Below are 27,185 nucleotides of genomic sequence, written 5' to 3'. Positions count from 1 at the left end.
ACCCACCTTCTCCGTCCCTCTTCAGGGACCCCTCTCACGAGCAAGTCCTCATACAGGAGGTGCAGTCTCTGCTGAGCGTGGGTGCCATCGAGGAGGTGCCTCCCTGCAGGCGGGGCAGGGGATTCTACTCCAGATATTTCCTCATCCCCAAGGCGAAAGGAGGTCTTCGTCCCATCTTAGACCTCAGAGAGCTGAACAGATACCTCTGCAAGCTCAAGTTTTGGATGGTAACCTTGGGGACCATTATCCCTTCCTTGGATCCGGGAGACTGGTTTGCCGCCCTCGACATGAAGGATGCTTACTTTCATGTGGCGATTTACCCCCCCCACAGACGCTTCCTGCGCTTCACGGTCAACGAGACCCACTACCAGTTTGCGGTGTTACCCTTCGGCCTCTCCACTGCCCCAAGGGTGTTCACCAAGTGCATGGCAGTCGTAGCCGCAGCTCTCCGTCGTCGCAGAATCCATGTATACCCATATCTCGACGACTGGCTGATCCGTGGACGCTCTCAAGAGCTGGTGACAGCTCAGCTCTCAGAGATACTGCACCTGTTCCGGTCTCTCGGCCTCCTCGTCAACACCGAGAAGTCCCAATTACTTCCGGCACAGCGATTGGAGTTCATAGGAGCGGTCCTCGACTCCAACCTCGCCAGGGCCTGCCTCCCTCGTTGTCGACACGAGACGATGGCCTCGCTCATTCGCACCTTACAAGCCTTCCCTTCCACGACGGCCCGGTCCTGCCTCCGCCTGCTGGGCCACATGGCCGCGTGCACCTTTGTGACCGCGAACGCGAGGCTGAGGCTCCGTCCGTTCCAGATGTGGCTGACTTCGGTGTACCGCCCCCCCCGCGACCCTATAGATATGGTGGTCACGGTCTCAGACCCCACTCTCCAGACGCTCACCTGGTGGCTGCATCCGGAGGTGGTCTGCGCCGGGGTTCCGTTCGCCTCGCCCGTCGGTCACCCTGACCACAGACGCTTCGGCGCTTGGATGGGGGGCTCACATGGGAGACCTGCACACTCAGGGCCTCTGGTCGGCCCAGGAGCTCTCCCTGCACATCAACGTCCGGGAATTGAGAGCGATCCGCCTGGCTTGTCTCGCCTTTCTTGCACACCTCTGGGACCGCTGCGTGGCGGTATACACGGACAACACGGCAGCCATGTTCTATCTGAACAAACAGGGCGGGGCCCGATCCTCCCCGCTGTGCAAGGAGGCGATGCTCCTATGGGACCTGTGCGTGACCCACTCGATTCGCCTCGAAGCGTTCTTTCTACCAGGAGTGCAGAACACGTTGGCCGACCGTCTGAGCAGGTCCTTCGCTTCCCACGAGTGGTCCCTTCGCCCCGATGTGGCCCACACCATCTTCCAAAGGTGGGGATTTCCCCAAATAGACCTGTTTGCCTCCAGGACCAACAGGAAGTGCCACAGGTTCTGTTCGTACCAGGGTCGGGCTCCGGACTCCATCTCCGATGCGTTCCTCATGCCCTGGACGGGTCCCCTTCTATATGCGTGCCCGCTGTTCCCGCTAGTCCACTGAGTACTGCTCAAGCTGCGGAGGGACAAGGCCCACGTCATACTCGTCGCTCCGGCCTGGCCGAGGCAGCACTGGTATACCCTGCTCCTCGAGCTCTCGATCCGGGATCCCATTCCCCTACCGTTATGGCCGGACCTCATCTCTCAGGACCTCGGCAGGCTTTGTCACCCGAACCTGCAGTCGCTGCATCTTACAGCCTGGTTCCTGAGTGGTTGACCGACGCGGAGAGGACCTGTTCCGCGGCGGTGCAGCAAGTTCTGCTTGAAAGCAGAAAACCCTCCACACGCTCTACCTACCTGGCGAAGTGGAAACGCTTTGCCCTTTGGTGCGATCAGCAAGGTCTTAACCCCTTCTCGACCCCTATCCAGACGGTCCTCGACTACCTCTGGTACCTGAAAGGCCAAGGTCTCGCGATCTCGTCCCTGAGGGTACACCTGGCGGCACTTTCGGCCTTTCGGCCCGCTGTAGATGGTCGCTCCGTGTTTTCCAACCCCATGGTTGCCCGCTTCCTCAAGGGGTTGGACCGCCTCTACCCGCAAGTGCGTCCGCCTACTCCTACGTGGGATCTGAACCTGGCTCTCACCCAGCTGATGCGCCCGCCCTTCGAGCCCATGGCCACTTGCTCTCTCCTCCATCTCACCTGGAAGACGGCCTTCCTCGTGGCAATCACATCCGCCAGACGAGTCTCCGAACTCCGTGCCCTGACGGCGGGTCCCCCATATACCGTCTTCCACGCGGACAAAGTGCAGCTTCGGCCACATCCGGCCTTCCTCCCAAAGGTGGTGTCGGCCTTTCATCTTAATCAGGAGATCTTCCTTCCGGTCTTCTTTCCAAAGCCGCACACCTCACCTCGTGAGCAGCAGCTCCACACCCTCGACGTCCGTAGGGCCCTCGCCTTTTACATTGACCAAACTAAGTCCTTCCGGCGTTCCTCCCAGCTCTTTGTCGCAATTGCGGAGCGCATGAAAGGCGAGCCTGTCTCCTCTCAACGGATTTCTTCCTGGGTGACATCCTGCATAAGGGCGTGCTACGAACTTGCTCGTGTCCCCCCGTGCCGACTCACCGCACACTCGACGAGGGCGCACGCCTCGTCAGCCGCCTTCCTGGCCCACGTTCCCATCCAGGACATCTGTAGAGCGGCCACCTGGTCTTCCGTCCACACCTTCGCTTCCCATTATGCGTTGGTACAGCAGTCCCGAGACGACGCAGCCTTCGGCTCTGCGGTGCTACACTCTGCCACGTCTCATTCCGACCCCACCGCCTAGGTAAGGCTTGGGAATCACCTACATGGAATGCATAGGAGCAATCACTCGAAGAAGAAAAGACGGTTACTCACTTGTAGTAACTGGTGTTCTTCGAGATGTGTTGCTCCTATCCATTCCAGACCCGCCCTCCTTCCCCACTGTCGGAATAGCCGGCAAGAAGGAACTGAGGAGCGGACGGGCCGGCTGAGGTATATAAGGGGCACCATGACGGCGCCACTCCAGGGGGCGCCAGCCGGCCCGCCGGAGTTGCTAGGGTAAAAATGTTCCGGAGAGCCGTGCACGCGCGGCGCGCACACCTACATGGAATGGATAGGAGCAACACATCTCGAAGAACACCAGTTACTACAGGTGAGTAACCGTCTTTTACCTCGTGAAATGCTGTTGAACACACTGAGATGTTAACTTGTCTTTCTGCAGCTGGAAGGTTTACACTTATTATTGAAAATGATTTAAATGTCGTCATATGATGGTGCCTAATCCCCAGCGCTTCTTCGGGATATCTCACATGTTGACCTAGTTCTGTGTAAGTAAAAGCAGGATGAATGTGAGCTTAGCTGAAAAGGAACCATTTTCTGCATGACTGTCAGTGTTGCATACTACTGAGCTGGTTAAATAAATGCTGATGAGGCAGCTCAGCTCCTCTCAGAAATCTCTCAGCACTCTCCAGGATCAGACACTATGTTCTGGGCACCACATTACCAGTAAGATGCAGACAAATGAGGGAGTTCAGAAAAGCGCAGCAAAAACTAGTAAGGGACTAGAAGAGCTGATTTCCGGGAAAAGGTTAAAAGAGCTAAATGTATAGCTTGTCTAAGCAATTGCTAGGAGAGACAAAAAGACTGACTGTTTATATTAGGAGAGGTGAAATGAGAAAATAATAAATGGTTTAGAGCAGTGGTCTCCAAACTTTTTTGATCGCGCACCTCTATCAGTAAAATTTTTTTGAGCACGCACCCCCTGCCACGCCAAAGCAAAAAAAAAAAAAAAGCGCCACTCGGACTCCCGCCCGCCGAAGCAAAAAAAAAAGGGGGGGGGGTTTCCTCCTGCCACGCACCCCCAAGGATCCTCTTGTGCATCCCCACTTTGAAGACCACTGGTTTAGAGAAGGAAATCAGGTGCTCCTAGTTACCATCTGTAATGCAATAAGACCAAAAGAATGTTCAATGAAAGGAAGCAAATTTTTAAAATGATAAAAATATAACACAGTCCATGATGTGGCTGTAGACTCATTGCCACATGCTGACCTTGAGGAAAAGAGCTTATCAGGATATTAAAAAAAGGAGTATTTATATGGATAATGAGAACATCCAGGGTTATGTTAGATAGGATAACAAATATTTTTAAAAGGGCTATATGGCTCTGATCCTACAAACAAGCATGTGCTTCCCTTTACTAGCACGAGTAGTCCTGTTTGTGATAGTAAAGTTAAGCACATGCACAGATGTTGACAGGATCAAAGCCTATAAATCCTCATGCTTCAAAGCATAAACTAGCCACCAACTGATGGGAGTTGGGAGAAACTTCCATTTTGGGAAAGGTATCCCATTAATTGTCTGCTACGGGGCTCCTCGCACATTCTGCTGAAGCATCTCCACCAGCCATTGTTAGAGAGAGATTACTGGACTAGATGGTCTGATTCGGTATGGCAATCCTTTTGTCCCCGTAATAATCACCTATGAAAATTTGAAGGGTTCAAACATCAAAAGAAGAGAGGAATTATTTTAGAGAGTGGTACAAGGGGTTATAGAGGAGTCATGGGATGAAGTTAAGAAGAGAAAGTTTAGGCTGTCAGGAAAATTTCCTGACTAAACAATAGTAGCCTTTGGAATAATATCCCAATGGAAGTGGTCAAATTTTAACATTAGTTTAATGATTATATTTATGTAAAAGATGTAATTAGCTGTGGATTTTTAAAAATCATTTAAAACTAGACTAGAGGAAAGCAGTAAAATATAGATTCTAAGGCCAGAAGGGACCATTGTGATCATCTAGTCTGACCTGCTGCATAGCACAGGCCAGAGAACTGCCCAAAATAATTCCTTGAGCAGATCTTTCAGAAAAGCATCCAATCATAGAATCTCAGGGTTGGAAGGGACCTCAGGAGGTCATCTAGTCCAACCTCCTGCTCAAAGCAGGACCAAACCCAACTAAATCATCCCAGCCAGGGCTTTGTCAAGCCTGACCTTAAAAACCTCTAAGGAAGGAAATTCCACCACCTCCCTAGGTAACCCATTCCATTTCTTCACCACCCTACTAGTGAAAAAGTTTTTCCTAATGTCCAACCTAAACCTCCCCCTCTACAACTTGAGACCATTACTCCTTGTTCTGTCATCTTCTACCACTGAGAACAGTCTAGATCCATCCTCTTTGGAACCCCCTTTCAGGTAGTTGAAAGCAGCTATCAAATCCCCCCATCTCGATGTAATGGAGAATCCACCATGATCCCTTGATAAATTGTTCCAAAGGTTAATTACCCTTATTTTCTGTCTGAATTTGTCTAGCTTCAGCATCCAGCCATTGGATTGTGTCAGATCTTTCTCTGCTAGTTTGAAGTGTCCCCATTATTAAATATTTGTTCCTCATGTAGATACTTTCAGACTGATCAATTCACCCCTTAGCCTTCTCTTTGTTAAGCTAAACAGATTTAGCTCCTTGAATCTTTCACTATAAGGCAGGTTTTCTAATCCCGTAATCATTCTCTTGGCTCTTCTCTGAATCCTCTCCAGTTTATCAACATTCTTCTTGAATTTGTGGGTACCAGAACTGGACACAGTATTCCACCTATTCTACTATTGAATAGTACAGGACCCTGTGGAACCTGGTAGATGTGCCTGCCCAGTTTGACAGCAAACTGTTGATAACTCTTCTGAATACCTTTTTTCAGCCAGGTGTAGACCCACTTTGTAGTAATTTCATTTAGACTTCATTTCTCTAGTTTGCTTATGTGAGTGTCATGTGGGACTGTGACAAAAGCCTTACTTAAAATCAAGGTATATCACATCCACTATTTCCGCCCATTCATTATGCCAGTAACCCTGTCAAAGAAGGAAATTAGGTTGGTTTGAATGAATTGTTCCAGACAAATCCATGTTTGCTATTCCTTATCACCCTATTATCTTCTAGGTTCTTACAAATTGCTTGTTTAATAATTTGTTCCAGTATCTTTCCAGGTCTCAAAGTTAGGCTGGCTGGTCTATAATTCCCAGGTCCTCTTTGTTCCCCTTTTTACAGATAGATAATATGTTTGCCCTCCTCTGGCCTCACCTGTGTGCAATGAGTTCTCAAAGATAATCACCAACAGTTCCAAGGTGGCTTCAGCTTAAATACCCTAGGGTAAATTTCATCCAGTCCTACCAACTTGAAAACATCTAACTTATCTAAATATTTTATAACCTGTTCTTTCCCTATTTTCTTATACTAATCTCTTGTAAAGTATCACTGTGAGCTTTTCAGCGCATGCTTTGCTCCATTCCAGAGGTGGCTGCGTGTCACTGTTAGGTGATGTATTATCTGTATGGTTCTTTAAAACACTCTGGACTCCTTTGGGGTGAAGTGGGCTCTAGAAATGTAGAAACTATGATTATCACTTTATTTTATTCAGAGAGGATGCACAGCAGCTGTCATACTGTGCTGCATAGCACATTGTGGATTTCAGTTACAGCTGGTAGATCTAAATTGAAAGGCAGAGCTTTGGGATACAGAATCCTGGACTAGATGAGCTACTTATCTGATTCTGATGACTGAAAATGCTGAGGATCCTTATGTCTTCAGACACGTTTGTTTAATATAAAGTGGTCTGCTGAGATTGTTTTCACTCCAGAATAACAGGATTTGCTGACTAATGAGAGAGACTGAGAGCCTAAGGAGCAGCAATTAAGTGTACAGGAAGAGGCTGATGGAATTGCCTTGAGCACGTAAGGTGCAAAAAGGGAGAGAATCAAACTACTTTGATGTCAGGTAACTCATCTTCAGGTCTGTTAACCAGTAAAATCTCTAGACAGCAACTAGTGCGTTCTGCAAGTCTATGGCTATAGACTTTGCCACCCAGGCTACTCATTATCAAAGACTTCTACAGCCCCCTCATCGCAAAAAAACCCCCAAACTTCCTTCCTAATCCCTACCAGTCATAAATGACATGAGTGGTGCTGTGCTGGTTGCATTATCTGTTTTCATATTTAATTCTTTGAAAACCTCCCTTTTTGAATCCACTTAACACTCTCCAAGAAAGTAGGGGCCTTGCTGCAGAATTTAGGTGCACTTTACTAATAAATATATAGGGCATTTCCCATGGTAGAATGGATAGAGCTCTTGTTACAGCTTCGCTGTCCTGGGTGATTTGCAGATAGAATATAGTGTTGTCTGTGTCATTACAGCAGGCTCTTTATCATGGCAGTAAAATTAAACATTCCTCTAATCATTTGAAATTCATTGCTCTCTCTACTGGAATGAACAAGATATTCCAAGAAGTCCTGTAAGGCTGTCATGTGTCACCCATAATAGTTAATAACTCTTTGCTTTTGGTTAGTAAAGAGCATGAAAAAACAAGTGTTCCATTTAGAAAATGTCCAGGCCAGCAAATGTCCTGCATGATTCTGTCATTTCAAAATAACATGATTTGCACTCCAGTTTCTGGGGACTTCACTTTATATAACTAATAGGAGCATTTCTCCTCCAGTATTCCATATTGTTAAGTTCCCTATGTACAGACTTCACATATTGTATAATCACATACCGTGGGGTGGGGGGTGACCAAATAGCACATGAATTCTTTATTTTTTCAGATCTGTTCCTAAATCTGCGTGAGGATATTGGTCCTCAAACATTCTTTTAGCCAAGATATTTTCTGGGATTCATTGGTGTTTGTGATAATGGTGTGTGGGTTGTTGTTTTTTTTGTTTGTTTTGACAAAACCAAGTCCCTCTGTACTTGAGCAAACCCCTTAACAAGCACAGGGACCAACTTAGTAAAAGGCTCTGCATTGATAAAAGTACTTTGTGTATTCTAAGGCACTTTTCCTACTTGATTTCACTGCTCATATCAGAAATGAGGCTAATGCTCACTTTTGCAGGAGTGTGGAGAGGATAGATTAATTATCTGCAGAGCACTTTAAAATCAGATGGAAGGCTTGATTTAAATGCATTGGGTGCAATCCTCGCCTTGTTGAAATCAAATGGGACTTCTGCCATTGACCTCAAGGGGGCTAGAATTTTGCCCAGTCTCCATATGGGAGAGGGATTAAAGGGTGTTTAATTTACCATGGGGAGGGATAAATACAATTTTCAAGGCTCCATTGCTTGGAATATTTAAAAGTAAGGTTGTCAAAAAAGTTAATCGCAATTAATCACAGTTTTAATTGCACTGCTAAACAATAGAAAACCAATTGAAATTTATTAAATATTTTTACATGTTTTTCTACATTTTCAAATATATTGATTTTGGTTACAACACAGAACACGACATGTACACTGCTCCCTTTATATTATTTTTATTACAGATATTTGCACTGTAAAAATAATAAGATAAATAGTATTTTTCAGTTCACCTCATACAGGTACTGTAGTGCAATCTCTTTGTCGTGAAAGTGCAACTTACAAATTTAGATTTATTTTTGTTACATAACTGCACTCAAAAACAAAACAATGTAAAACTTTAGAGCCTACAAGTCCACTCAGTCCTACTTCTTGTTCAGCCAATCACTCAAACAGGTTTGTTTACATTTACAGGAGATAATGCTGCCCTTCTTCTTATTTACAGTGTCACCAGAAAGTGAAAACAGGCATTTGCATAGCACTTTTGTAGCAGGCATTGCAAGGAATTTACATGCCAGATAAATGCTAAGCATTCGTATGCCCCTTTGTGCTTTGGACACCATTCCAAAGGACATGCTTCCATGCTGATGATGTTTGTTGAAAAAAATGTGTTAATTAAATTTGTGACTCAACTCCTTGGGGGAGAATTGTATGTCTCCTGCTCTGTGTTTTACCCGCATTCTGCCATATACCGGTATGTCATATTACAGACTCCCCGATTTATGCAAGCGTTCCATTCTGGAACTCCTTGCGTAACTCAAATTTTGCGTACGTCGGAAACGTATACCCGACCATTACGTGCAAAAAACCCCAAAGCTCCTATTTCTAGCTTACGGAACTTTTTCCTTAAGTGCAGATTTGCATAAGTCGGGTTTGCGTAATTCAGGGGGCGTCTGTATAGCAGTTTCTGATGATGACCCAGCATATGTTCATTTTAAGAACACTTTCACTGCAGATTTAACAAAATGCAAAGAAGGTACCAGTGTGAGATTTTCTAAAAATAGCTACAGCATTCGACTCAAGGTTTAAGAATCCGAAGTGCCTTCCAAAATCTGAGAGGGAGGAGGTGTGGAACATGCTTTCAGGAGTCTTAAAAGAGCAACACACTGATGTGGAAACTATAGAAGCTGAACCACCAAAAAAGAAAATCAACTTGATGGTGTATCTACTCAGATGATGAAAATGAATATGCATTGATCCACACTGCTTTGGATCGTAATCGAGCAGAACCCATTAGCAGCATGGACACATGTCCTCTGGAATGTTGGTTGACGTATGAAGGGACATACGAATCTTTAGTGCATCTGGCACGTAAATATCTTGCGACACCGGCTACAACAGTGCCATGCGAACACCATTTCTCACTTTCAGGTGTCATTATAAACAAGAAGCGGGCAGCATTATTTCCTGCTAATGTAAACAAACTTGTTTGTCTGAGTGGCTGAACAAGAAGTAGGACTGACTGGACTTGTAGGTTCTAAAGTTTTACATTGTTTTATTTTTGAATGCAGTTATTTTTATACATAATTCTACATTTGTAAGTTCAACTTTCAAGATGAAGATAAAGATAAAGAAATTGCACTTGTATTAAGTGAACTGAAAAATACTATTTCTTTTGTTTTTTACAGCGCAAGTATTTGTAATAAAAATAAAGTGAGCAGTGTACACTTTGTATTCTGTGTTGTAAATTAATATATTTGAAAATGTAGAAAACACCCCAAAATAGTTAAATAAATGCTATTATATTATTGTTTAGCAGCGCGATTAATCATGATTAATTTTTTTGAATCACACGATTAATTGCGATTAATTTTTTAATCATTTGACAGACCTATTTAAAAGTAGATTAAATAAAATGCTAGAAAATGTTCTTCAGGGAGTAATCCTGTAGTGGCCACAGAACACAGTTCAATGGCCTGTTAGCTGTTTCATCTTAAATATTTATACTTCTGTTCCCAAACTATGTTAGATGATAGTTGAGGTTGTTCAGTCTAGTCCAAAGGACATGTAGCATTATGCACATCACTTTTTTTTAAGATAAATATGGGAATCACTAACTACTGTTAATTAATAGTGCTGACACCAACACACCCCAATGGATGGGGAGTTTTAACTTAACTCTTTCTTTGTAGTGATACCTTGATGGAAAACCTGCAAGAAACTCTCACAAGCTTATCATCATAATACACATGATATAAGTGGAGGGAATCTCCACAAAGAAACCTAGAGCAATTTGATAAATTATCATGCATAAGAATTTAAGAACCGTAAGAACGGCCATACTGGGTCAGACCATGATCCATCTAGCCCTGTATCCTCTCTCTGACAGTGGCCAGTACCAGAGCTTCAGGGAAAGTGTACAGAACAGGGCAATTTTGGAGTACTCTACCCCTGTTTTCCCCTCCCAGCTTCTGTCAGTCAGAGGTTTAGGGTTTCTCTGAGCACAGGGCTACATCCCTGACCATCTTGGCTAATAGCCATTGATGGACCTATTCTCCATCAACTCACCTAATTCTTTTTTGAACCCAGTTATAGTTTTGGCCTTCACAGCATCCCATAGCAATAAGTTCCCCAGGCCAATTGTGCATTGTGTGAAAAAAGTATTTCCTCTTGTTTGTATTAAACCTGCTGCATGCACTTTTGAGTGTATCACGTACCCACCCTTACCCACTACCGCACTGGTACTTTTTTCTTAACTTGAAAATTGACTTGTTTTCGACTATTTTGCATATGCTTGCTGCTACTTTTGTGGGGACACTGCATTTAGGGAGAGATCTGCTTTTAATTTTTGCTTGTGGCCTCTTCCAAATTTCATTACACACTTACGGCGTACTGAGCTGAGGTATGGGCATCCTTTGGGAAAAATAGGACACTGTCACTTGCAGCAAGACAATTAGAAAATTGGTTAGGAGTCTGTAACGAGAACTAATGAATCTGTAGGTAGCTGTTCGCATCCACACTGTTTAGCGGCACCAGGTACTCTGAGTTTGTATACCATATAGATGTATTTGCAAATTGAAGTAACATTGTTAAACAGAAGGTAATTAAATAATGTACTGAAAGAATGTGGGGATGTCTAGCCCAATGAAAATAAATTTCACTCTTCCAGAAACCCATCCCTGGTAGGTGTGGTTGGTCTCTTAGGCCAGTGCACCTTAAGTCAGAATCAAATATAGGTAATCCCAACTCCTGTAGGTAGGCTCTGTGGAATAACAAACCACAGTGAGCAGGGACTAAAGAGTGTGTGTAACTGTATCCGAGACTTAGATTGAAACTCAACTGCTGGGCATTTGTTGTGGAGAAAAAAATCCTAGCTCTGAGGTGGGAGTGCTATAAAAAGGCTTTTTGCTTAAAGGGCAAAGATTTGATATTTGCATCAAATGACTGCTGTGCTTTTCTTTGCCTGAAGAGTCTTCTCTTGTGAAGGCACAGAGTTCAACAGCAGAACCAAATGCATTATACTCAATGACTCACTGATGTAAGCGCAGGAGGAGAATCAAGCACTTGAGTCGATCTCTCTCCAACTTTGAACAATTCTATTATTTCCCATTTTTTGCAAGTTCTGCATAGCATGTCTAGGCCTTTTAATTTTATTCTTCTAGACATGAGCACTAATGTCTTCTCTTGAACCTTGGGGAGCAGTGGGCTGTTGCCTGCTCTCGTGTTCCATCACAAAACACATACACTAGAAATCAAGTCAAATGAAACATGGCAAAGATAAACTGGTCATAAGAGGTGTAAGGTCCATTTGTGGTGAGTGCCAGGAGTCATCAGGTGACACTGTTGCATAGTCTTGCATGTTTTTTTTCCTAGTGCGTGAGCAGTTTCTGAAGACATGCTGTGATGTTAGTTTTGTGATGCATAGTCTATTTGGGCATTTGCTCTCTGCCTGCATCTCCCTAAAAGTCCTTATTTACCCCGTGGTGCCAGGAGGCCTGAAGCTGCAATTGAAAGGCCCCTTGCTGAAAGGACATGCTTGAGTAACTTGATTAGTATACTTAATCTTATTGACATCAGTGGATCTGCTCATGTGAGTTAAGTTACTCATTTTTGTATGCATTTGAGGATTGGGCCCATAGTCATTAATGTATCTTGTATTAGTTTGGCCACTGGCAAATCAGGAGTGATCACATCATTGCATCACCAGCCAGTTACAGCACAGTTAGTATCACACACAGCCCTGTCTCATGCAGTATTCTCAGCTGGCCTATATTAAAGCCTTATAGAGAATCCTTCTTTGGCTCAGCTCTCTCACCACAGACATGGTTCCTCACTGTCCTGCCCCTTGTGCAATCACACCTGTGCAAAAGAGGTGTTACCCACTACACTGTCACAATAGTAGTGTTTTACACATCCTTTGTACAGGCGCGAATAGAGAAACAGGCCATGCACATTTTTTCACACATCTCATCTGACTCTAGGCTCATACTGCCCACGCTTTGTAACTGCCCTAAGGAGTGGAGTGGAGAGGAAATTGCCATATGTCAGTCATCAGAGGAGCAAGGGCTTTGAAGATCTGTCAGTCTCTTATTCTTAAAAGCACAGAGGTTTACACACTGAGTTCAGTCACTGCTTCTACTTGCTACATTTGATCATGAAATAGAGAATTTCCAGTACAGCACACTCCAGCCTTGACATTTTGCATTGGTGTCTGGAGTGAGGAATTCTGCACATAAGCCTGACCATGTTTTTCCTCTCTACAGGTCAAATCAAGAGAAAGAACACTTCCAGATGAAAGGGAGTTTTGTGTTGCTGTCAGGACAATAACAGAAGCTGTCAAGCTAAAACTATCAGATCTTAAATGCCATTGTGCCCATAAAAAAAATGGAATGCATGGTCTGTACAGGCTGGTATTTAAAGACAAGCATTCTGCTAGCAAAACAGGTTTCCTCAGTTCGGTATCGAAGGAGCCCATTACAAATGTTGTTAATGCCACAGAGGTGATCAGTGAACTGAAAATGGAAGAGGCCACTCTGAAGAGGGAGCTGAAGCGGCTGCAGGAAGAGTGCAGACACAAGCTAGATGAGATTGCGGACGGGCTGGTTGGAGTGATTTGTATCCCACCTATGAAGAGATAAGTTCTCATCAAGAAAGGACAAGGGCATAGAGCTGTCTGATCAGAAGACATATTATAAACCGTTGCCTGAGAGTGGGTAAAATGAAGATCTGAATGTGGTTCTAATTCTCAGCCTTGAAAACACAATTTGTCACTTCTTTATAATATGCATTGGGGCCAGAACACTGCACCCTTAAAGGTTCTATCTGCTGCCCCTTATTACTTACCTTACCAATTAAATTCTGCAGCAGTTGTTAGAGGGGGGTGGGGTGTTTTTAAATCTCTCCTTCATCTAGCTTTCTGATGCTCCTGCCAGGCACAGGCTCACTTTCAGAACTCTCTGTTCCTAGACACACAGTATTTGCAGGACTGCAGACTGAAATACTAATTACATTCAGCATTTATCAGCAAGTGAGAGTATTTATGACTAATTAAAAAACAGGAACTGAGCAGAGATGAGTATGGCCTTCGATGCTGAAAGGTATGCAAAGCACCAAGAATGAAATGTGCAGGAAAGGCTGCTGTTTAGTTCAGCTAGTTCCATATTGTGTGGCAAGGCACAGAATACATACAGTTATCACAAAACAGATACAAAATGCTTAGTAGCAAATAAAAGTGACATCTTCTTTATTCACAGGCATAATGCACTTCAAATGATCAGATTCTCTAGGGAAACACCCATTTTTATTAAACTATGTATTCAGTTATGAAGCACAGTAATATCATTTCTATATTCACTAGAGAATGCTTCTGCAAAATAGAAATAAGGCCTTAAATTCCAGGCTTTAAGAAACCCCATAGTCTGCCTCTGGAGACTTCACCTCAGAATGTAAAGCCTTTCATTTGGCATTAGCTTTTCATCGCTTTCTGCTTGCTTTCAGTAAGAAACTGCTTTTATTCTTGTGATTTTCCTTCAGAAATAAAAACACAATTTGCTTTTCATTTGTGAATTGCAATGTGCAGCAGGATTACCTTGGTTTGGACTTCTGTCCATTACTCCCAGCTCTTCTGTTTGGGTGATTAACAGTTGCCTGTGACTCAAGAACCAAAAGTAAAAGTGCATTTAAGGACATCATCATGTTCATGTATTTGTATTAGCATCATCACTTTTGTGAGATGAAGTAAGGTTGTGGGGGGGAGGAGCAAGGGCTGACACTTCATTCCGCTGCCCTTTTGGGAGTCATTTACTACCATGCAAAGTTGGTATAAAATGCTGCCAGATCTGAATTCTCTGCTGAGTCGCACTATCATTGGCATTTCTCAGACATTGTGCACAGGTGTCAATGACGATGCCAGGTGTAAGACAGTGGAGAACAAGAGCTGGGTGCCCAGCCTTGGCCCAACTGAAAGCCATGTCATCAACCTACCAGGGACCGCAGAAGTGCACCTCATTTGCATAACGTGGGACAGAGTGTAGCCACCAATGTCTTCAGTATGGAGGTCCCACCTCATTCCCCACAGACCAAAGCAGAGTGGGGTGCAGTGGCGTGTGAAGCCTTTGTGAGCCATGCTGGAGGCTGCCTGGGTTCCCATGTACTGGGGTATCTGAGTGCACTAATAGAGTAATCCAGCTACTGTGGCAAGGAAAACATGTGCTCTGCTCATACTGTGGCCAGCGCTCACGGTACTGTGGCCTTGAAACTAGCCAATGCTGAGGGAGAGTTTAGTTCTGTGCGTGAGCCCCAATGAAGTAGAGAGAATTACTGTATTAAACTAACCCCCAAACTCTTCTCCCGGGGATATGCCTCACAGAACCATGTCCAAATGCCCTGCACAGACCTGGTTCTGCACTCTGCAGCTCTAGCTCATATCTAGCCTGTTACTCACCCATCTTGTCATATTGCTGTATGCCACGCTTCTGTCCACTTAAGCTAGCAATCATCACTCTGGTTTTAATACCAGGACATGAACTCATTTCCTAACTGCAAATATTTGTCAGTACACAGTAGTTACAATGCAGTGTGTTTTTAATATTCACCTGACAATCCCATTTCAGTCTAGACTGGAACTGGCAGAGAATGGGTGCCCTGCTTGACCCTGATTATTTTCTCCCTGGAGAAATGTAAAAAATGTGTTGCTATAAAAACAGCTACAGAGAGTACTGGGCAGCTGTATTTATTGCATGACACAAGCAAATCATATTCACAAACAAGCTGTGTTATTGAAAGGATGCTGTCAGAACAAACATTAAATCCACTATTACTGGTGCTGACACTGTCACCTAGCAATGTTAAAACTGGAATCATCTGAAAAACCACTTGTCTTTGTACCATTGATGCCATTTGGTTACTTTTTGCACCTGAGACCATCTGGGCAATGAAACTAGCCAGTTTAATTTTCTTGGCTTGATTTCCAATGGCCTTGCATCTTGTGTACTCATTTGCATAATGTCGAAAGTGGGTTTAAATGCTGCCACCGCCATGAGTGTAGAGTTCTTCGAGTGCTTGCTCATGTCTATTCCATAGTAGGTGTGTGTGCTCTCCACATACACCGGCGCCGAAAGTTTTTCCCTGAGTGGTATCAATAGGGTACCAGCTCTGGTGCCATCTGGAGTGGCGCACTTATGCACCAGTATAAGGGGCGCTGCCAGCTCCTCTCTCTCTCAGTTCCTTCTTACCGCTAGTGTCGGTACATCTCCTTGCCTCAGCTTGTCTTCTTACCTTCTCAACTGTGCCTAGTTGTGAATCTTTTGTGGATAGTTATTAGAAAGTTTGTAGAGTTTATTAGTTCCCTTAGTGCCAAAGTTGGAAATAGTTAGTTCCATACAAGACTTAGCCTAGGGTCAGGGCATGCTCCAATCTCTGGGCTTCAAACCTTGTGACCGCTGCAAATAATCTATGCCAGTCAGTGAGTCCCATCAAAGCTGCCTAAAGCGCTTAGGGGAAACCCATGTGAGCGACAAGTGTCGCATTTGTAAGAGCGTCAGGTCACAAACCAAAAAGGAGCAGGACATTCAACTTAGAGCACTCCTTATGGAGTCGGCCCTTGCACCAGCCTCAGAGCCAGCTAGATCAGCCTCTGCTCCAAGCACTGCAGCCTTGGGGCAGAGCGCACTGCTGGCACCGACCTCTGACTGGCACCAATCCCTATCCCCGGTACTGGCTAAAAGGCAAAGAAAGGCCAGGAGAGAGCATTCGCCTACGTCCCATACAGGGAAGGAGAGAATCGAAGGAGAGCAAAGACCCGTGTGGGGCAGTTCTTCCCCCCTGGACGGTGGCCAGGCTTCAGCATCCATTGAGTTGTCTAGCCCTCTTCGAGACCTGCCTGCCACCCTGGGAAGCAGCAGAAGTACTCGGCACCTGGTAAGGCCGTCCGTGCTGGAGGCCTTTCAGGCCACTAAGGACATATTTTCCCTTCTGGTGCTGCCCACGTCAGCCAGCGAAGTGCCCCATTCAAGGGGTATACCCTCCCTGGGACCCTTCCAGTGGTCTCCATCCATGCAGCACCGCTCTCTGCTGCAGGGGGTGCCCTGCCAGCACTTGCCTGAACAACACCACCAGACCCCAGATACAGGTCAGCTTACCTGTCAGAGTGCTCGGCGTCGTATCCCGGACTCTAGGCAGCGTTCCCTGGTGTCCTGTTGTCGATCACCGGCTGTCTGGCGCAGGAGGCACGTTGCAAGTCCCCAGAGTCTTGGTGCCTGGAGCATCCAAGTTAGTCTCCAAACTCACAACACCACTCCAGAGTTGGAGTCAGAGTAAAGTCCCCAGGGACAGCCAGCTTCAGCCAAGGCTCCTTTGGCAGAGGCAGACCCGCCTATACCCCCCTCATCATCTTTGTCTTCACCCAGTTAGGCGATAGCGGGGTCTTCCCATATGGGTTCTCCAGGATGATGCAAGGGCTCACTGGAGCTTTTAAAGAGAATGATATTGAACCTGGGGCTGGAAGCCAAGGAGTTGGCTGAACCCTCTGACTCCCTGTTTGATGTGTTAAGTGCAGCAGCCTCCTTCAGGATGGCATTGCCCGTCCTCAAGGGGGTGGTGAAACTGATCAAGGCCCTGCAGAAAACCCCCTTTCCTGCCCACCATTTCCAAACAGGTGGAGAGAAAGTACTACATCTCTGCTAAGGGGTTTGAATACCTGTATACCCACCCTGCTCCAAGCTCACTGGTTGTTTCAGCAACCAGTGAGCGCGATAGACAAGAGTAACCGGGATCAACGCCTAAGAATAAGAAGGGTAAAGAGGCTTGATCTCTGGCAGAAAAATTTATTCTACGGCCAGCCTCCAGCTGAGAGTGGCCAACCATAAGGCCCTGCTTGATCATTATGATTTTAGCATTTGGCAGTCCATGGCCAAGTTTGTGGGCTCGCTGCCAGAGGAGCGCAGGAAGGAGTTTCTGGCGATCCTTGATGAGGGCAGGGCTGTGGTCAGGGCTGAGGCCTCCAAATGACCTCAGATGCAGCAGACTCTGTGGCCCAGACCATGGTTTTGGCTATTTCCATGAAGCCTGCATCCTAGCTACAGTCGTCGGCCCTTTCAGTGGAGGTTCAGCAGTCCATCCAGGACCTCCCATTCAATAGCATGGCACTGTTCTTGGAACAAACAGACAGCAAATTACGATGGCCTGAAAGACTCTAGGGGTACCTTGCGCCCTCTGGGTCTTTACACACCGGCGCCTGTGAGAAAATGGTTCAAGCTGCAACAGTCCCACAGGTTCGGGAGCCAATTCCAATTGAAGCTCTTCCGCAAGAAAAAAGGGTTACAAGCACCAGCAAGGCTGTCAACCAGCCCCCTCAGCTCACTCGAGCTCTACCCTCAGCAAATAAGGTAACAATCAGGCATTTTGTATCCTGGATGCAACACCCCTTTTACTTTCCAATCGTTTGTCCCCCTTCATCCCTGCCTGGGCCTCTATAACATCAGACCGATGGGTCCTCAGCACAGTAGCAGGGGGATATACACTCCAGTTTATTTCTATCCCTCCCTCCCATCCTCATTCCCCATCCCTCTTCAGGGACCCCTTTCACGAGCATCTGCTCGCTCAGGAGGTACAAGGCCTCCTGCAGGTGAGAGCCATGGAGGAAGTCCCTTTACACCTGAGCAGAAAAGGGTTTTACTCCCACTATTTTTTGATCCCAAAGGCCAGGGGGTGGGGTGTCTATGCCCCATTCTCGACCTGTGAAACCTCAAAAGATATCTCAGAAAGTTGAAATTCTGCATGTTTTTCCTGGCCTCCAACATTCCTTCCCTGGATCCGGAAGGTTTGTTCCTCTGGATTCAGCCATCCTCAGTCTGAAAGACACTTACTTTCACATTTTGATATTTCATGAACACAGAAAGTTCCTATGATTCGTGGTTGGGACTGCCCACTACCAATTCACAGTGCTCCCCTTTGGCCTAGCAATGGCGCCTAGGGTGTTGACAAAGTGCATGTTGGTAGTGGTGGCCTACCTCAGATGTTGGAGTATCCAGATCTACCCATACCTCAATGACTGGCTCATCAAGGGCCTCTCCAGAGTCCATGTCCAGCACAGCATTGAGACATTTCAAGCCACCTGTCAAGCTCTGGGCCTATTGATAAATGAACAGAAATCAACATTGGTTCCAGTTCAGAGGATAGAGTTTATAGGAGCGGTCCTCGACTCTACCTGAGCCAGAGGCCAGGTTCAGGGCAATGTCAGATCTGATTGCCAGAGTCACTACCCATCCATTCACCGCTGCCCGGGTCTGTCTGAGACTGTCAGGGCACATGGATGTACTTTTGGCACGCGAGGCTCAGACTACGTCCTCTCCAGATGTGGCTGGCGTCGGTCCTCTCCCCAGCTAGGCATCACCTAGACAAGCTCCTTATGATCCTGACGCGAATACTTACCTCCCTGCAGTTGTGGTCGAACCCGGTGCTAAGTGTTATAGGGAATGTCGTTTGCAAGCCCGCAACCCGCAGTCTCCCTGATATTAGATGTGTCCGATCTCAATAAGGGAGCACATCTCGGTCGCTATGGTCGCTAGAGGAGCTGGTGCTACATATAAACATCAGGGAGCTCAGAGCCATCCATCTGGCTTGCGGAGTGTTCCTTCCCACGTGTCTGGTTGGGTGGTGCAGATGTTGATGGACAACACAGCCTCCATGGTCTACGTCAACAGGAAAGGGGGAGCTCATTCATTGGCTCTGTGCCAGGAAGCCCTTCGACTGTGGGACTTCTACATTCAGAATGCAAGCCACTTGGAAGCCTTGCACCTCCCCAGTGTCTGGAACAAGCTAGCGGCTCAGGAGGCCCTTCTTCTCTCACCATGAGTAGTCCCTTCACTCGGAGGTCATCAGGATGTTCTTCCAGAAGTGGAGAGCTCCCCCAGTGGACCTGTTTGCCATCAGATAGAACAGAAAATGTCATCAGCTCTGCTGTCTGCAAGGTCTCAGTAGGGGTTCGCTTTCCAATGCCTTTCTCCTGTCTTGCTCAAGAGAACTGATGTACCCCTTCCCACCAATTCTGCTCATCAGCAAGGTCCTCTGAAAAATCAAGAGGGACAAGGCATGGGTCATTATGATTGTTCCGGCTTGGCCTCACCAACATTGGTTTGGCATGCTCATGGACCTAGCTGTAACAGCCCCATTGGCATTTCCCAGCCACCCGGAACTACTCTCGCAAGATCACAGTCAATTGCTGCACCTGAACCTTGCCTCTCTCCACCTCACAGCTTGAATGCTATGTGGCTGAATCCAGAGAAACAAGCCTGCTGTAGTCAGATGCAGCAAGTACTCTTGGAGAGTAGAAAGCCCTCCACCAGAGCAACTTACCTAGAAAAGTGGAAGTGAGTCTCTTGCTGGGCATCAGAATAGACCATCTCCCCGACCCAGTCATCACTACATCCATTCTGGATTACCTGCTTCACTTGAAGCACATGGCCTTGCCTTCTCTTTGATCCAGGTACACCTGGTGGCAATATCAGCCTTCCACCCCCACATCCAGGGTAGATTATCATCTCATGTGAGAATACCAATCAGGTTCCTGAAAGGCCTTGAAAGACTCTCTTTCCACTGGTCCAGGACCCAGTCCCTCAATGGGAGCTCAGCCTGGTCCTCGCCAGGCTCACGGGCCCTCCCCTTAAGCCCTTAGCTTCTTGATCCCTTTCCCATTTGTCGTGGTAGGTTGTATTCCTTGTAGCTATTACCTCGTTGAGGTAAGTTTCCGAGATTAAAGCCTTCACGTATATGATGTTCTACAGGGACAAAGTTGTTAGGTATAAAAAAAAATATGATGGTGGTGTTTAATATATTCAGTTAGGTATTTTAATAATGTATTTTTGAAATAAGGTTAAGTAAATCACTGGCTTCAATAGAATTGAATATGGAGTATATGAACTATGACCCTTGTTGGACTCCATCTTAGTAAACAAATTTGTTTACAACTTAGACACTGTAGTCCTCTGGCTCAAACTGGACTGAACCAGCTTTTCCCGCCTTAGAGATTATACAAGATCTTGCTCAGAGCCTGCACAGGGCTGTCCATTCCAGCAGCAGCATGTACACGGTCGGGTCTTCCTAATGCTCCAGAGCTAGAGAGAAGAGAACCATCTATCCCACAGCGAGGTTGAGGAAGGAGAGGCCTGTCATCACTACCACAGAGAACTGAATCCATTTTACCTGTGGAGGGTCATGCTTTCCTGGTGTCCATCCTCCCAGAGGGTCTCCCTGCCTGTGATGAAATCCAACAGTTGTCAGGACTCCCCAGTAGTCCTCTTCGAAGGCTCTAAATCAGCCCGAGAGTAGAAGGTCCTGGGCTTTGCACCTGTACGCAGTGTCCACTGCGCTTAAATCATAGGAAAGGTTTCTGTATTGGGGTTTCATTTATTGTTTTTCTGAATGCCAAGGCAGGTTTTGTGTGTCTGAGCTTCAAGCTCCTAAAGCCAGTCACTGAATCACTGTATGGTTAAGTTTGTGTTTCTTCCCCCCATTGTTCTCAGTTTTCTGTACTTTTACCCGTAATACACTTACCTTTGTTTGCACCATATTACCGTGTCTTTTCTTCATTTGTATTACATTACACAGGGAGGGAGGGACACCCTTATTGTAAGCAAAATCCACCAGTGACAGACACGGAAGGGAGCCGAGTCTGCTCTTCTGAGAAAAGAGGCTTTCCTGTTCTATCTTTCCCCCTACCATTTTCAAGTATTTTGTCTCTAAAGCGTTACCTTAGTCCCCTTGGGGTAACAAGGTCTAACTGTGTCCCCATCCAGCCTTTCTGCCAAAGGTGGTGTTGCACTTCCATGTCAACCAGGATATCTTCCTCCTGCTGTTTTGTGCAGAGGCTCACATGACCAACAAGGAGAGGCGTCTGCACACTCTAGATGTCAGGCGTGCCCTGGCTTTCTACTTGGAACGCAACAAGCCCTTCCGCAGATCAACTCAGCTCTTTACTGCTGTCACTGACAGGATGAAGGGCCTTCCAGTGTCTTCTCAGAGGATTTCAAATTGAATCTGCATTCGTATTTGTTACCAGTTGGCGCAGGCTGTGCCTCCACCAATAGGGAAGGCTCATTTGACAAGGGCTCAGGCATCTTCAGCTGCTTTTCTGGCACAGGACATTTGCAGGGCCATGGCTTTGTCTTCAGTGCACATGTTCACGATGCATTATGCCATCACCCAGCAGGCCAGAGATGACACTGGCTTCGGCAGAGCTGTGTTGCAATTGACACGTCCATGAACTCCTACCCACCTCCGATGGTACTGCTTGGGAGTCACCTACAATGGAATGAACATGAGCAAGCACTCGAAGAAGAAAAAACGGTTAGTAGCCTTTCATAACTGTTGTTCTTCGAGATGTGTTGCTCATGTCCATTCCATGACCCACCCTCCTACCCCTCTGTCGGAGATCCGGAAAGAAGGAACTGAGGGAGGGGGGAGCCAGCAGCACCCCTTATACTGGCGCATATGCGTGCCACTCCAGAGAGCGCCAGAGCTGGTCTCCTACGGATACCACTGAGGGAAAAACTTCTGGTACTGAGCACACTGAGCACATACCCCAACAATGGAATGGACATGAGCAACACATCTCGAAGAACAATAGTTACGAAAGTTGAGTAGCCGTTTTTTCTTACTGGTAGTATTTTATGCCCCTCTGCACAGGTGTGAATAACACAAAGGGCCAGGCAGAGGAGAATCAGGCCCTGTGTTTCTAGTGAAAGTGCCTGGATCTAAAGCATACCAGATTTTGCAGAGCATTCCTCTTGAAGGAGGACTTTGCTGCTGCACTGCCAAATCTGGTAGCGTTCCACAAGAGAGCATCCAGGTACCCTGTGGCCTTGGGGAAGGTGCACTGAGATAGCACTGAGTTTTGGTCTCACCTTCACTGACTGTTGTTCATATTTCTATAGACTTCATAGTCCTTATTACTGGCTAAGGCCTCATACTCTCTGTTACCTGCTTTGCAAAATGAGAGGGCAGAAGTTATACAAGGAAACCTTAGGCAGAGATGGCAATAGAACTCAGGCCTCTTATGGCAGACTCAAGGTTTATTCACTCTACCACACTGCTTTTCAGATTGAATGTTCCAAATATATGTGCTTGGGTTATTCTAGGTAAAATTTTCAGACATACCCAACCTCTGACTCTGTCAGTTGACCATAGTCTCCTTTCGGCCTGAAACAGAACCTCGGATCTGTTATCCCCAGTATTAAACTTCTGTCAAGCAAATAGCTGTATAACCTACTGGCAAAGTGTGCATCAGATCTGTCTTTGGTGGCTGCACAAAATAGAAGATTACAGTTACTCCTCTGGCTCAAGTGGTCTGTGCTAGGGATCTGAAGGTCCAGGATTCAAGCCCCTCTGGCATCTCATGTTACTCCTGAGGGCATTTTGCGCCAAAAAAATAAAAATTCTACAAACAATATTTTAAAATTCTGCAAGTTTTATTTGTCAATAAGTAAATGCAGAGGCTCCAGCATGGCAGTGAGGAGCACAGGCCACTGGTTACACGAAGGTGGAAGATCACCCTGTAGCACCTCCACCCCCAGAAAACAGACTCAGTGGTGAGGCTGCACCCAATCCTGACACAGCACAAGGCCTGGGCCTGGCCCTGAAACACCCTGGAGCCCCGCCCCTCTGTGCCAGGTGCACCAGGTGTGGGGCAGGCAGGCTCAACCAGGCAGGATCTAAGTGTGAAGGGGCTCACTGTGGGGGGGATCCAGGTGTGGGGTGAGAGGGTTCTGTTTGGGACAATCTGTGTCCAGGCAGCTCAGTGTGGGGGTCTAGGTGTGGTGGGATCTGGATGCACAGAGGCTCATAGACTTAAGGTCAGAAGGAACCATTGTGGTCATCTAGTCTGACCTCCTGCACAATGCAGGCCACAGAATCTCACCCACCCACTCCTGTAACAAACCCCTAACCTATGTCTGAGTTATTGAAGTCCTCAAATTGTGGTTTGAAGACCTCAAGCTGCAGAGAATCCTCCAACAAGTGACCCGTGCCTCATGCTGCAGAGGAAGGTGAAAAACCTCCAGGCCTCTGCCAATCTGCCCTGGAGGAAAATTCCTTCCCGACCCCAAATATGGCGATCAGTTAAACCCTGAGCATGTGGGCAAGACTCACCACCCAGCACCCAGGAAAGAATTCTCTGTAGTAAATAAGATCCCACCCCATCTAACATCTCGTTGGGGGGGGTTCCAGGTGCAGGGGCAGTGGGACTCTGCAGGGGCTTCCAGGTAAAGATGGTTGGGGCTCAGTGGAGAGGTCTGGGTGCTGGGGGGAGTGGGGCTTGATGGGGTGGGGATCTGGGTGTAACTAGTTGGAGGTCAATGATGTGGGGGCTTAGGGGGGTGGGGCTCATCAGAAGGGTGGTCTGGGTGCAGGGGTGGGGGGTCTGGAGGCAGGGGGTCTGGGTGCAGGGGGCTCCAGATGCAGGTGTTGAGGTTCAATGGGGTGGGGTTTGGGTATGGATTGCTAGGGGGGTGGGGTTGGGTGTATAGAGTGAGGCTTGGTGGGGGTGTCTGGGTATGGGAGGTCTGGATGCCTGGGGGTTTGGCAGATGGGGGAACAGCTCCCCCTACAGTGACCACTCCCACTGCAGCTGATGAGTGATGGGGACAGGAAGCACGGTAGGATGCTGAGCTTCCTGCAGCTGGGGAAGGTTTCTAGGGGTGGGTATGACACAGCCCCCGCCACTCCTTGCAGAGGAAGAGGAAGTCCCATCCTCTCCTGCCTCCAGCCCAGCTGGGACTAGCAGCTGATCCCAGCTCAGGGTAGGAGCCACTGACTGGGGTGTCCCCAGCCCCACTGTGATTTACCTCTTTGCCAGCTGCTCTGGGTGCTTGAAATGATGTACCTGTGCCACTAGGGAGTTGTGTGTGACTGCTTTTGCAGCTTCCCTTTGCTTCCCTGTCAGAAAGTCATTTTTCTGTGGGGAAGCAAAGAAATCTGTGGTGGATGTGAATTCTGCACATGTTCAGTGTCACCAGAATTCCCCTAGGAGTATCATGTGATGGAAACTCATGGGTACAAGTGAGAGAATTTGTTTTTCCTGATTTCTTCTATTTAATTTGCACAGTAAGAAAGTCTCCTTTAAAGTAGGTTTTATAGTTAAAGTATAGCCTGTCAATTATGGTGCAATATACAACAAAACCCAGGTGTTCTACATGTTAATGACTGGTCGTACTCTTTGATTATTTGTAACACACACTGGCAGGTTTGAAAATGGAGAGGTGTGCGTTCTGGTTCTCATTAGTTGGTCAAAGTTGTTGCCTTTTCATTTACAACACTGCTGAGAGATCACATATAAAAGTACTATTCACTGAACTGAATCAAATAATCACGGAACCATATCTATTCAGACTAGATTTCTAAAAGTTTTTAAACAATATCAGGGTCTTAAGCACCTGATATGGTCCTTTTAAATTTGTTTCACTGGCAGTTTAGAAATACAAGACCAGCCCACCAGAACAGGAACAAGCACAGATGCCTTTGTAAAGTTTGTAGCCTGGAAAATCCTAGCTATTTGAGCCTCTTAAGAGTCATCCTTCTTTTGCTGAGGGTGACTTTATTCTGTTCTTTTCTCAACCACCAGTAATGTGTAATCCACTTGTTCAAAAACTGCAAAGCCTACTCAATCTCAGATGATTGTACAAAAGAAAGCAATATGGAAGGATCCAGAGCAGAGGAGATCAGCCAGTTTGGAAGAAAAGTGAGTTTAATTATCTATTTTAGATACTTTCATAGAGCATCTTTCATAGAGTATTAAAGCAAGAAAGGGACCATTACATCATCTAGTCTAATCTGTATATCAGAGGCCATTACATTTCACCCAGATGTCTGTGTATTGAGCCCAGTGATTTTAGTTAAAGCATTTCAGTCCTCAGGAGACTTATCTGTTGTGTCCCCCAGGCACAGAATGGGAGAAACTGAGATGCCATTTCTGTTATACCTGAGCACCTCACAATCATTAATGTGTTTATCCTCACAAGCAGGCCTCAGACAGGCTGCTGTTGCTATCCCTATTGTACAGATGTGGAACGGAGTCACAGAGATGCCAAGTGACTTCGAATCATAGAAGTTTAGGGTTGGAAGAGACCTCAGGAGGTCATCTAGTCCAATTCCCTGCTCAAAGCAGGACCAACACCAACTAAATCATCCCAGCCAAGGCTTTGTCAAGCCAAGCCTTAAAAACTTCTAAGGATGGAGATTCCACCACCTACCTAGGTAACCCATTCCGGTGCTTCACCACCCTCCTCGTGAAATAGTGTTTCCTAATATCCAACCTAGTCCTCCCCCACTGCAACTTGAGACCATTGCTTCTTTATTCTGTCATCTGCCACCACTGAGAACAGCCTAGCTCCATCCTCTTTGGAACCCCCCTTCAGGTAGTTGAAGACTGCTATCAAATCCCCCCTCACTCTTCTCTTCTGCAGATTAAATAATCCCAGTTCTATCAGCCTCTCCTCATAAATCATGTGCCCCAGCCTCCTAATTATTTTCATTGCCCTCCGCTGGACTCTCTCCAATTTGTCCACATCCCTTCTGTAGTGGGGGTACCAAAACTCGATGCAATATTCCAGATGTGGGCTCACCAGTGTCGACTAGAGGGGAATAATCTCTTCCCTCGCTCTGCTAGCAGTGTTCCTACTAATGCAGCCCAATATGCCGTTGGCCTTGGCAACTAGGGCACACTGCTGACTCCTATCCAGCTTCTCATCCCCTGTAATCCCCAGGTCCCTTTCTGCAGAACTGCTGCTTAGCCAGTTGGTCCCCAGCCTGTAGCAGTGCATGGGAGTCTTCCTTCCTAAGTGTAGGACTCTGCACTTGTCCTTGTTGAACTTCATCAGATTTCTTTTGGCCCAATCCTCCAATTTGTCTAGGTCACTCTGGACCCTATCCCTACCCTCCAGCATATCTACCTCTCCCCCCAACTTAGTGTCATCTGCGAACTTGCTGAGGGTGCAATTAATTCCATCATCCAGATCATTAATAAAAATCTTGAACAAAACCAGCCCCAGGATCAACCCCTGGGGAACTCCGCTTGATACCGGCTGCCAACTAGACATCGACCTGTTGATCACTATCTGTTGAGCCTGACAATCTAGCCAGCTTTCTATCCATTTTATAGTCCATTCATCCAATCCATACCTTTTTAATTTGCTGGCAAGAATACTGTGGGAGACTGTATAAAAAACTTTGCTAAAGTCAAGATATATCACATCCACCGCTTTCCCCATATCCACAGAGACTGTCATCTCATCATAGAAGACAATCAGGTTGGTCAGCATGACTTGCCCTTTGTGAATCCATGTTGATTGTTCCTGATCACCTTCCTCTCCTCCAAGTCCTTCAAAATGGATTCCTTGAGGACCTGCTCCATGATTTTGCTGGGGACTGAAGTGAGTCTGTAGTTCCCCGGGTTCTCTTTCTTCCCTTTTTAAAATATGGGCACTCTATTTGCCTTTTTCCAATCGTCTGGGACCTTCCCCGATCACCACAAGTTTTCAAAGACATGCTCGGGGTCACACCAGAAGTTTGTAAAGGTTGGCCACTGAAAAGTGCTGCCACAACAGAAAGAAGATTCAAGCAGCTCCGTTCATATGCTGATGTTGTTGTG

At 46.5% G+C, this 27,185-nt stretch overlaps 1 protein-coding gene across 2 annotated transcripts in view; it reads left to right on the top strand.

Annotated features, from left to right (window-relative positions):
• Positions 1-14,286, top strand: part of TEDC1 (tubulin epsilon and delta complex 1) — a 206,893-nt gene extending 192,607 nt beyond the window's left edge. For both annotated transcript variants that reach the window (XM_039485274.1, XM_039485272.1), the window contains exon 8: positions 12,811-14,286. In XM_039485274.1, coding sequence (XP_039341208.1) covers positions 12,811-13,185 — 375 coding nt within the window. In that variant the 3' untranslated portion in view covers positions 13,186-14,286. The remainder of the gene's footprint in view (positions 1-12,810) is intronic.
• The last annotated feature ends 12,899 nt before the right edge of the window (positions 14,287-27,185 follow it).

This window comes from Mauremys reevesii, linkage group 8, assembly GCF_016161935.1.
Source record: "Mauremys reevesii isolate NIE-2019 linkage group 8, ASM1616193v1, whole genome shotgun sequence".
Taxonomy (NCBI): domain Eukaryota; kingdom Metazoa; phylum Chordata; order Testudines; family Geoemydidae; genus Mauremys; species Mauremys reevesii.
Note: the sequence above shows the minus strand (reverse complement) of the source record. Positions and strands in the feature narration are given on the sequence as shown.